This window comes from Teleopsis dalmanni, chromosome 2 (genome assembly GCF_002237135.1).
Source record: "Teleopsis dalmanni isolate 2A chromosome 2, ASM223713v2, whole genome shotgun sequence".
NCBI lineage: Eukaryota > Metazoa > Arthropoda > Insecta > Diptera > Diopsidae > Teleopsis > Teleopsis dalmanni.
The window spans coordinates 198,218,005-198,229,411 of record NC_051847.1 but is presented as its reverse complement, the minus strand read 5'-3'; the positions used below and the strand labels follow the sequence as shown (position 1 = coordinate 198,229,411).

At 31.5% G+C, this 11,407-nt stretch overlaps 4 protein-coding genes, 1 long non-coding RNA gene and 3 other non-coding genes across 8 annotated transcripts; 3 read left to right on the top strand and 5 right to left on the bottom strand.

Moving 5' to 3' along the window:
- The first annotated feature begins 249 nt into the window (after positions 1–249).
- LOC119679427 (O-glucosyltransferase rumi-like) lies at positions 250–1,754 on the top strand. The gene is made up of 2 exons (XM_038091776.1): positions 250–498; positions 557–1,754. The coding sequence occupies exons 1-2, from the start codon at positions 336–338 to the stop codon at positions 1,642–1,644; spliced, it is 1,251 nt and encodes a 416-aa protein (XP_037947704.1). The 5' UTR covers positions 250–335; the 3' UTR covers positions 1,645–1,754.
- Positions 1,755–1,767: 13 nt separating this feature from the next.
- Positions 1,768–2,949, top strand: LOC119679428 (mitochondrial GTPase 1). Its single transcript, XM_038091777.1, has one exon. The coding sequence runs from the start codon at positions 1,960–1,962 to the stop codon at positions 2,893–2,895; it is 936 nt and encodes a 311-aa protein (XP_037947705.1). The 5' UTR covers positions 1,768–1,959; the 3' UTR covers positions 2,896–2,949.
- On the bottom strand, positions 2,950–3,807 carry LOC119679429 (chromobox protein homolog 1). The gene is made up of 2 exons (XM_038091778.1): positions 3,599–3,807; positions 2,950–3,543 (listed from the first exon to the last, which is right to left on the bottom strand). Exons 1-2 carry the CDS (start codon positions 3,706–3,708, stop codon positions 3,018–3,020), a joined length of 636 nt encoding a protein of 211 aa, XP_037947706.1. The 5' UTR covers positions 3,709–3,807; the 3' UTR covers positions 2,950–3,017.
- A 1,205-nt stretch (positions 3,808–5,012) lies between these two features.
- LOC119681352 lies at positions 5,013–6,904 on the bottom strand. Its single transcript, XR_005252516.1, has 4 exons — positions 6,206–6,904; positions 5,681–5,833; positions 5,355–5,494; positions 5,013–5,163 (listed from the first exon to the last, which is right to left on the bottom strand). It is a non-coding gene; the product is annotated as an uncharacterized LOC119681352 (long non-coding RNA).
- Positions 5,235–5,318, bottom strand: LOC119686641. Its single transcript, XR_005253038.1, has one exon. It is a non-coding gene; the product is annotated as a small nucleolar RNA Me18S-Um1356 (small nucleolar RNA).
- Positions 5,560–5,647, bottom strand: LOC119686643. Its single transcript, XR_005253040.1, has one exon. It is a non-coding gene; the product is annotated as a small nucleolar RNA Me18S-Um1356 (small nucleolar RNA).
- Positions 5,903–5,988, bottom strand: LOC119686645. The gene has a single exon (XR_005253042.1). It is a non-coding gene; the product is annotated as a small nucleolar RNA Me18S-Um1356 (small nucleolar RNA).
- A 207-nt stretch (positions 6,905–7,111) lies between the features above and the next one.
- On the top strand, positions 7,112–10,938 carry LOC119676520 (endoribonuclease Dcr-1). The gene is made up of 5 exons (XM_038087760.1): positions 7,112–7,824; positions 7,903–8,072; positions 8,847–10,489; positions 10,560–10,856; positions 10,903–10,938. The coding sequence occupies exons 1-5, from the start codon at positions 7,202–7,204 to the stop codon at positions 10,936–10,938; spliced, it is 2,769 nt and encodes a 922-aa protein (XP_037943688.1). The 5' UTR covers positions 7,112–7,201.
- The last annotated feature ends 469 nt before the right edge of the window (positions 10,939–11,407 follow it).

Below are 11,407 nucleotides of genomic sequence, written 5' to 3'. Positions count from 1 at the left end.
TCGACCACAAATTTTGATTATACGTTATTTAATATCTATTAATTTTTTAATATAACCTTATTAAGTTAAATAATAAAAAATTTTCGTGACATTGACTATATGAATATTTAATTCATATAATGTTCTATTATATAGAATATTCATTTTTACTAGAAGTTGTGAAGGTGATACTCTGCGCAGGACATTATTTCGCTTCATGTCATAAATTGTTTAAGCGTTGTACTTAATTTTTTGCAACAAAATATTTACTTACATGTGGCAACATTGCAAAAGATTAGAATTTGTTTATATTTGCCGGCTCAATTGTTGTAATTAAGTTTTTGCAAAACTAAAACATGAGATTGCCCTTGATATGCTTTGTCTTCTTAAATTTCTTACATCAACAAGTTCTGGCGGATAATTCTCTGAACGATGAACAATGTGTATCGGACAATAAATCAGAGTGTGGCGAAGAACGTGAAAACCAATTGTTTGATTCAGCTAGAAAATATGGAAAAGGTATGCGTCTGCCTGCATAAATGTGTATACCATATCTAGATATATACAATCATTTTAGATTCAAACGAAATATATAGAAAAATTCACAAAGCTCTTAGTGAATACAAACCATGGATCCCAATGGAACACGAACCAACTTGTGGTTTATACGCAGAAGTGATAAAAAGAGATTTGAAACCTTACCAGAGTAATGGCATAACACGGCAAATGATAACAGATGCCGCGAAGTTAGGTACACATTACAAGATCTACAATAAAACACTGTACCGCGAAGAGGATTGTATGTTTCCTACGCGCTGCAAAGGCGTTGAACATTTTTTATTAAAACTCGTAAATGAATTACCAGATATGGACATAATCATAAATACACGAGACTGGCCACAAGTAAAGAAAGTGTTTAAGACAAAAGGACCAGTATTTTCATTTTCAAAAACAAATGAATATTTGGATATAATGTATCCTGCTTGGTCTTTTTGGGCAGGTGGTCCAGCTATTTCATTGTATCCAACTGGTATCGGACGCTGGGATTTGCTGCGAGAAGAAATCACAAAAGCCGCTGAGAAAACGCCATGGGCCAAAAAAAAATCTCGAGGATTTTTTCGTGGCTCTCGTACATCTGATGAGCGTGATGCTTTGATATTGCTGTCACGCCAAAATCCAGATTTATTAAACGCACAATATACAAAAAACCAAGCTTGGAAAACAAAAAAAGACACTTTAAATGCAGAGCCTGCCAAAGAAGTTGATTTTAAGCATCACTGCAAATATAAATATTTATTTAATTTCCGTGGAGTTGCGGCTAGTTTCCGTTTAAAACATTTATTTTTGTGTAAATCATTGGTACTGCATGTCGGCGATGAATGGAATGAGTTTTTCTATTTTGCCCTTAAACCTTGGGTACACTATGTTCCAGTAAAAAGTTATGCTAGTGAGCAGGAAATAGAAAATTTACTCAATTATTTTCAAGAAAATGATGACATAGCGCAACAGATTGCAATGCGTGGCTATGAGTTTGTTAAGATTCACTTGAGGATGGAAGATATTGAGTGTTATTGGAAAAAACTGCTCACAGATTATAAAAGTTTGTTGAAATACACGGTTAAGGAGGATAATAGCCTACAAGTTATTGAACCGAACAACATATAAATTAAGATTTTACGTTCGAGCAAAAAAATTCGACAAACAGTAGTCCATAGTTTGACATTCCATAAAATTTACATAAATAAATTAAACTTTTATTAAATTTCATTTTTATAAATTCAAAACAAGTATTTTTTGTGTATCTGAAATTTATTTTTTTTTTCGTTAAAAAAAAATTCAAAATTGAAACAACTTTTCTTCCATCCGTACAATCCACAAAGGCATGTAATGTCAAAATCATGTGTTTTAATACAAAAACAATAACGATTCGGCGACAGTTGGAAACTATAGAAAATAATACTATTAAAAACGGGATTAGTTATGAGTTTTCGGAGCACCTATAAGCTGATTTCTAAACAGGCTGTACACTGGTTTCCCGGTCATATGGGAAAGGGTTTGAAACAAATGCAACAACGGCTTAAAATGGTCGATTGCGTAGTAGAAGTGCACGATGCGCGCATACCATTTTCTGGACGTAATCCTGAATTCGAACAAACTATAACAGGAGGAGATTTGAAGCCACATGTTCTAGTGCTGAATAAGAAAGATCTTGTGGATAGACGTGACCAGCGTAAAGTAGAAAATGAATTAAAAAACAACGGCATTAAAAATATCATATTTACAAATTGTAAAAACCAACAGTGTCAGGGAACAAGAGAATTGTTGCCAAAGATAACAGAATTAATAGTGGAATCTGATCGCTACAATCGAAGGAACGAAAAAGATTATAATGTCATGGTTATTGGTGTGCCTAACGTGGGTAAGAGTTCTTTACTGAACGTTCTACGTAACAAGAACTTGGGTAAGAAGAGTGCAGCAGCTGTTGGTGCTGAAGCGGGCATTACGCGATCAGTTTTGGAAAAAATAAAAATATGTGAAGCTCCATTAACGTATATGATTGATACACCCGGCATATTAGAGCCTAGAGTCACGGATGATGAAATGGGCATGAAACTTGCATTAGTAGGCTGTTTTCCCGATCACATTGTAGGAATTGACCAAATAGCAGACTATTTGTTGTACTGGCTTAATAAACATAATAAATTTGAATATGTAGAAGTGCTTGGTTTGAAAAATGCTACAGATCATATAGCCGAACTTTTATTTTACCATGCAAAAAACTTAGGAAAAACACGTAAGATTAAAAGGTATGACGGCCAAGTAATTACCATGCCTGATATGTTATATGCGGCGCAGAATTTTGTACAGATATTTAGAAAAGGAGAGTTTGGCCATATACTTTTAGACAAAGTTTAAAAAATTGTAACACGAAAATAATAATCAAATAAAAGTGTTAATTCTTATAACTAATTTAAAGGTATTTATGACAATTTTTTACTGTATTAATTCTTATAAAATAAAAAAATAAAAAAAAATTATTACTGTAAAATAGGTTTTGTATCAATAATTGGTACATCGATTGCAATATCACCCACCCCTGGTACGGGGATTGAATATGACACATTTGCATCGTTGCTATCAATAGGTCTCTTAATATCCGCCATGTTCAACTTCATATCGTTTGGCGATAAGTCGTTATTATATATGCGTAAATCTGCCGGTAAGCCCAATAAGCGTTCATTTATCGCACGTTGAAAAGGTGAACGACGTTCAAAAAAATCTATAATAAATTCTGGATTTTTTTGACGTACAAGCGCCCCTGGCACTAAATCAAATTCATCACAAAATTGCCACTTAACTAAATATGATACATCGCCAGTTGTATCAGTTGCGCCGACAATCTGCTCTATGGCAAGACCACGATCGTAGCCACGAGACTTTTGTATTTCTTCAACTTTCGGCTTTTTTTCACCTCGCTTTTTAGACTTTGCACGCGATTCTTCAAAGCGCTGTATTATTGCAGGGCAATCACAATTTTCCTCAGGCTCCCAAGTATTATCTGAACTAAATATAAACAATTTCTTTATACTAAAAATATTTTAATATTTAGTTTTCATACCTTGGATATCCGCGCCACTTAATGTAGTACTCAACTTTGCCTTCTGTTGTGATACGTTTATCTATAATTTTTTCTACAACAAATCCTGTTTCTTTGACTGGTTTTACCATTTTTACTATTAATATTATTCAGTGGAACTGTATAGCAAATACGAGAAAAATATGTTTACACTTAAGTTTATAGTTTATGCAAACAACAATAACACAAGAATGTCTGCCATTGTTTTTTGACATTTATGTTTGCATGGTTGCATTTTGAAAATGATAATTTTTAATTTATTGTCTGTGTTTATAGATAACTTTTATGTAAAAAATTATGCTCGATATATTGAGTATCTTGTTAATTGACGTAACTGATTAACGAATTTAATTATCACAAACCAATAAAAGTTACTAACGATATATGTGTAGGTAAACTTTAATTATAAAAAATATATAAATACTTCATCGTTTAATTCTAAATAAAAATGGAGATAACATAAATTAATTAATGGAGATCAATTATATATATATCTTATGAAAGTAATTACTACTATAATTTTTAATATTTAAATAATACGATATAGTATTATATTATTATAATGCAAAGGACTTCATCTACTTAAAAGTTAGACGGATTCGAATAGCAAAGAAAGGACAAAGACAAAAATTTTTTATTTTTAATTTATTGAAATTTGGCTGACCATACAACGCTGTTTCGAGTAATGCCAAGTACTCTTCATCAGTGGTCTTTGGAAATAATCGAATTTTATTTAATTAGTTTATAGTCCGTATATAATTTGTTTGGACTGCAAGTGCTTAGAACTCGTGTCTGTCAAATTAGAAGCGATGACTGTCGTGTTTATCCACAAATAGGCAAGGCTACGTTTCTATGGATTCTGTATGCATTAAGAATTGAAGAAATTCGTCCACCAAGACTGATATTGCTATGAAAAGTGGAAGTGAAGTTCAGGAAGTAAGTGACGACAGAATATTGTGGATGGGAAATCGATAATCGTGCAAAAACTTATTCGGCACTATAACAACGACAGTACGGATTAAAGAATTCATCATGATATAGGTTAAATCTATAGTTTACATCGAGCTGTAAATACATTTGATGATGAACTTCAACAATGTAAACAACTTGTTGTAATCTGCAATCAAGAACTCCAAAACAAAGTTTATCGAAGTCAAGGCATATATATTTTATGTGATGCTAAGAATTTATGATTCTTTTTTACACTTATCAAATAAAATTGAACCCAACTATTGTATTAAAAATAGTAAATAAAATTACTAATCCAGAATATTCTGAAACGGATAAAAAAATTCAAAAATTAAAAATGAGTATCAGATCGTTCTACTTTTCTACTGTTTGATGAAAAATAAGTATATGATCATAAATTGGTAAAAAGAATAAATTCGATGATATTAAATAAAATCGTAAAGTATTTATTTAATCAAAATTTTTATTTATTTTATTAATTATGCTATGTATTATCATACTAGTATGCGGTCTTTTGGGAATTAAACGAGCAGTTTATTCTTGCTTTCAAAGCCACGTCGTCAATGATCTGATGAAATCTGTAATAAGAAATCCTAATATTAGTATTGCTTTTTGAACTACAAAATCTTATTAAATTATATATATATATATATATTATCAGATGGTGATGCATGTTAAAAGATTTCTGCATTATTTATCAGTTTAGGGGAGAAAATATCATCATTTTTTTAAGACGTATATAAATTTATAAGTATTTCAGTTTATTTACCTTTTCAAAGCATCGTTATTCCATCAAATATTATTGATTTTATTAATTATAATATGTATTATCGTAAAGCAGTCTTCTTGAAATTAAACGAGCATTTTATAGTTGCTTTCAAAGCCACATCGTCATTGATCAGATAAAATCTGTAATAAGAAATTTTAATTTTAGTATTGTTTTTTGAACTACAAAATTTTATTAAAATCTTTATATATATTATCAGATGGTGATGCATGTTCGAATATTTCTGCATTATTTATCAGTTTAGGGTGAGAAAATATCATCACTTTTTTAAGACATATATGAATCTGTACGTATTTCAGTTTATTTACCTTTTCAAAGTAACGATATTCTAACAATGTTCTATTTGCAAAAATAAAGCTTGATAAAAACTGCAATAGATATGATGACAATGAACTCATTTAGCTTAAGGTAGATTGTTCCATAAAATGCTTTTATTATCAGTACGATGATTTATGTATTAGCTAGAAAGATAAAAAAAAGTTTATAATTATCGTATCGTATAAAAATATTGTAGTATGGTTTAATTTACTAAGTTTATTTCAGATGGTGATGCATGTTAAAAGATTTCAGCATCTTTAATCAGTTGTGGGTTATGAATTATCATCATATATATATTATGTTCACATAAATAGATATCGAAGCAGTATTAGAACACTCATTAAGAAAATTCTATATACATATTTTTTTTTTTTTGATTAAATAATGACATTAATTTTAAATCCGCTATATTTAATTATTAATTAACAATATTTTTTTTGTTGAGTTTTTTAATGAGTACTTTTAATCTGTGTGAATATAGAATTGATAGTTATTTTAATTTATTAGTTACTTACCTTTTAAATAAAAGTTATGGTTTAGCATTTTGGACATTGAGCAGCTGCAAATAGTCTATTTCTAAACTACTAGACTACAACAACCGAAGTGTCATGCGTCGCTACCGTTGGAGATTAGCAGTTTTCAAAAACGGTTCTAAATAACTGCATATTTAACGTCTTCACCAATAAATAAAACATGGCCAATACTCTGTACTTTATTGCACTATATCAATCTAGCTTGCTGTTGTTGTAGTCCCTTTTGGAAGTGTTGAACGAAATTTAGTTATGAAATTCAACAAGTGGCTCCGACACATTGACCCGGCCCCTCTTGGAACCATTCATCTAGCTTGAGATTTATTAGTCGTAAAAGTTCATTGAAACCAACAGTTCATTGAAATATTAGATCTTTAAATATGCACACATGCTAGCGAAGTTGAATGTTACAGCATAATCCATATGAAGAATTGTTAATTTCATTCCTTATGGACAATTCCTGATATTCGTTTTTATGCTGATGCAGTTCCGCACATGTTAATAAATTTCTTAGCACCACAGTCTACTAGCAATGTTACAACTGGCACGTGTTATAATCATTTTCACACCCAAATTGGTTGCAGAATCTTATCAATTTTAAATCCACATTTAAAGCACGCTTTCAGCTTTCTTCCCTTAAACATGTCGATCCACGTGCGTTGTGTAAGCAAATGGCATTACACATTTTTGGCGGAAGAAAATTGGTTGTCATATGACGCTAAGATAAATTAATCTTATAAAATCATCTCAAACCTATTGTGATTTTTTTCTTTATAGTAATTATTGTGAATGCATATCAGCTGTTGACAGCTTTTGATTTGTTTAACCGGTCGTAAAAATAATAGTTATAAGAATTTCAATTAAAATTATTGTAAAATAAATTAAAAAATTAATTAAACAAATATTTTGCAAGAAATATTAGTGTAATATATATAGTGCAATTTATTATAATTCCACCACACTGTAGGAACTTTTGTTTACATGGCATTCCATTGGTGCGAAAATGTACACACAACTGCTTTTACTCCCAGAGACTATCAAGTTGAATTGGTGGCAGCTGCATATGAAGAAAATACCATTATATGTTTGGGACATAAGTCCTCAAAAGAATTTATAGCATTAAAACTCTTGCAAGAATTGTCTAGAGAAGCACGCGAAACGCTTAAAATTAGTTTATATCTTACATGTAATAGTAACTCAATATCCATATCAACCATGCTGGATCATCTTACGGATTTAAAAGTCTTCCAACAAGTTAATGATAAAGAAAATGTTAACATATTCTCCACTTATTATCATGTTTATATGGTGCATCCTAGTTTATGCATAGCTGCACTAAAAAGTAAAGTTTTAAAATTGGAAAATATCAACCTTTTAATATTAGAAGATTGTCACATTGTTAATGTGTATACGGAGATATTACCGCTATTTGCTATTATAATGCATAATAGTTATGGCGTATCGTCACCGAAAATATTAGGTTTAGCTGGTCCATTACACAGTGCAGGCTGTTCGCTACAGCAGTTGAGTGCAATGTTAAATACGCTGGAGAGAAATACGTTGTGTAAAGCTGAAACTGCTAGTGATATTGTTACCGTACTTAGGTAATAAACTGTTTGTTATACTTATTATATATATAATTTTGAGTTTATTTTAATATATTTTGTTTTTGTTTTTTGCAGATACTGTTCAAAACCATACGAATATATTGTGCAGTGTAAACCATATAATAAAGATGAACTGAGCTTTTTACTTGAGGACATTATTTCAACACGGAAAGTGTTTCTACAAGACCATCGCTATGATCCTACCGAAATATATAATACTGAAGAATTCCTTGAAGAGCTTAAAGGTTTGATTATATTGCTATAAAGAGTTATAAATTTTATATATAATTTAATGTTGTTTTGGTTCGAGAAAATCTATGTAACAAATAATATGAAAGGAACTACAAATAAGCATACTTGGGTTAGGATTTGGTTACACAAAAGTGTGAAAGAGAAGGGCATTATTTGCGATTAAGAGCGGATAATGGATGGGAGGGATTGTAATTGAAACCATACTCGGTGAACCCGAAAACCTAGGCATTTTAATAGGATGAGTGACACCGTGGGGAAAAGCAGCTGGGCGACATCATAAAGGGTGTAGCTACAGTTTGGGCACACATTAAGAATATAGTTTTTTATTAACTAAACTGTACCCTGATATTGAGTTATGTATTTGCATATATGATATATATGGCATAAAAAACATACCGTTAGTGTGAATGGGTCTATGTTCAAAATTAATGTATCAATGTTGTTGCTGTTATCCGCTGAGATTTACTTGTAAAATCCTTTTGGGGTGGAGTTAATCTTCAGTTAATAGATTCTGCTTACACCGTACACACTCAGCAGTCTAAACACTTGCTGTATCTAAAACAAACCAATCAATAATAAAATTATTATTAGAATTACAAGCTTAAAATCCAGGCAAAGTCGAGCATAATAGATCTTTTATGTTCACATCCTTAATTATTAAAGTACACAGTTATATAGCCTTTAAATATTTAGTAATATTAACGTACTTAGTATTCATTTTAATATACAATAGATATACAAATTCATAAATTCATATTATTTTGCAGATATACCTGATCCGAAAAAGGAACCGCTTGAGTTTCTTGATATAATAATGACAGTATTGCATGAGATGGGTCCTTGGGCTACTGATCGCGTTGCTCTTAGTTTATTTCAAACAATTGAAAGGCGAAAAATAAAGACACCACACGAACGTCACTTCTTGCTTTTGAGTATGGTAAATACAGCACTCATAGAGATTCATGCCGTGTGTGAAACCACATTTCGTAAAACTTCCAAACACAAAAAGCTTGTAGAACGTTATTCCAGTCCGAAGGTCTTGCGTTTGCTGGAAGTGCTAAGATTATTCAAGCCCACAGACTTTGTTACAGACAATGAAAAAATAAAAAAAATGAACACAGAATTAGATGAAATGGATTTTCAACGTATATCGCGTGCCGTAGAACAAAGTTGTCAAAATGTAGAAAATATCACAAGACATCAATTGGAATCACGTTCAATAGTCGATAATTTGGATTCAATTATTAAGATAACTGACACAACTGATGCGCTAAGTAAAACTCTAAGCAAGAGTTTAAAAATAAATACAAACAAAAAAGGAGAGAAGCACCAACACAATTCGCATCATAGGCGACATGGTGGAGCACACGGTCGTACGCGTAGAAGACCATTCACACGTAGACAAATGCGTGATAGAGATGATGGTTCCGATACATTATGTGCTATAATATTTTGTAATATGAATCATACTGCTCGGGTACTATTCGATTTGCTGGCCGAAATGAGCAGACATGATCCAGATTTAAAATTTCTAAGATGCCAATATACTACCGATCGTGTTGCGGATCCTGTTACTGAACCCAAGGAGGCAGAAGCCGAGCATCGGCTTCAAGAAGAAGTACTAAAAAAATTTCGTATACATGATTGTAATGTATTGATTGGTACTTCAGTGCTGGAGGAAGGTATTGATGTGCCAAAGTGCAATTTAGTTGTACGCTGGGATCCTCCAACAACATATCGTAGCTATGTACAGTGTAAGGGTAGAGCTAGAGCTACACCTGCGTATCATGTGATATTAGTTGCACCAGAATTTGACATTTCAACCTATACGCCGCATAATAAAAATGAGCAATTGTGCAATGAAAGTCATTTCCTTACTTGTAAGTTAAGTGATAATGAAGGTGAAGATTTGGATATAACCGATAATTCGGATACTGAAAGTAAAAGTAAACCCAATCAGTATATATTTGATGCACCGCGTGGTACTGTAAAAATACTTAATCCTGAAGTTTTAACAAATAAACCTCCCACGACAAGCGATATTCACTTAAAAGAAATAAAAGATGAAAACTGTACTGTAGAGGAACTAACTATTGATCTCCAAGAAGATAAAAATTTAAAATGTATCACAAATGGCTTGGATTATGAAATCAAAAATGAAAGCCCTATAACGGCGGAAAACTCCATGTCCAATCCCAGTGATGAATACAAAAAGAGTTGTGAAGTTGTAGATACCAATGAAATACATAAAGTGAAAAAGAAGAAACGTTTTCAATGCATACTCATGGAGAAAGGGATCAAGTTGATTCCACTTACTGAATTTCAAACTTATGAAAATGAATCATTAAATATGCATGCAGCAACAATAAGAATCGTTGATCAATTAGCACAATATAGAGAAATCGAAAAGGTATTGTTTTTTTTTTATTTTTTTTTCAACGTCATATTAAGTAACTGCTATATATAAATTTTTTTTGCAGATGTTGCTGCAAAAATGTGCTAATTTTGAGCCACCTGAAGAGGAACATAATCTGGCGGATCAGTATGTTAACTGTATTCTGCCTTACAAACCACAACCGGATTTACTAACCGGTGCATCTGTAGATTTATGCACTTCAATAGCATTAGTAAATAAATATTGCTCAAAATTGCCTAGTGATACCTTTACGAAATTAACAGCGCTCTGGCGTTCCACGGAAATTGTACGCTGTGGTGTTAAAATGTATCAATATACACTACGTTTGCCCATAAACTCACCACTTAAATATGATATTGTGGTGAGTTTAATTTTTTTTTTTTTTTGTTAATTAAAAAATGATGAAGCAATTGAAAGATCCACTTGTTATATTGAAACCATGAGAATATATGGCGTAGTGTATATTTCATTAAAAAAAAAATATGTTTATGCAAGACGTTGGCGCATAAAGAATGAGTCCTTAGGTTTTTTTTTTTGAAATGTATAGATAACGTTTGGAAGTCTAAGCATAACTAGGCAAAAAAAAGTTTTTCACTCTAAAAAAATTATTTCTTTACCACAGCATATTTATACTTATTGCTTCTCTCAAACAAGTCAAGGTTTAAAGTTCCAAACCCTTTAAAGAGCTAAAAGTTACAAAGTATGCAGTTGTTCGTGCAATCTTCATCAGACGGGCTAAGCACCCACAATATTGTTGAACATAAATTATATTTATCTCAATTAAATAGTGCACTCTTTGAACATAGAAATCTCTACCTCTTACTCCCAAAATTCTTAGTAATTTTTCTTCACTTTCTCGATTCTATTCATATCAAACGTTGAATTCAACATACCTACGATTACTGGATACAA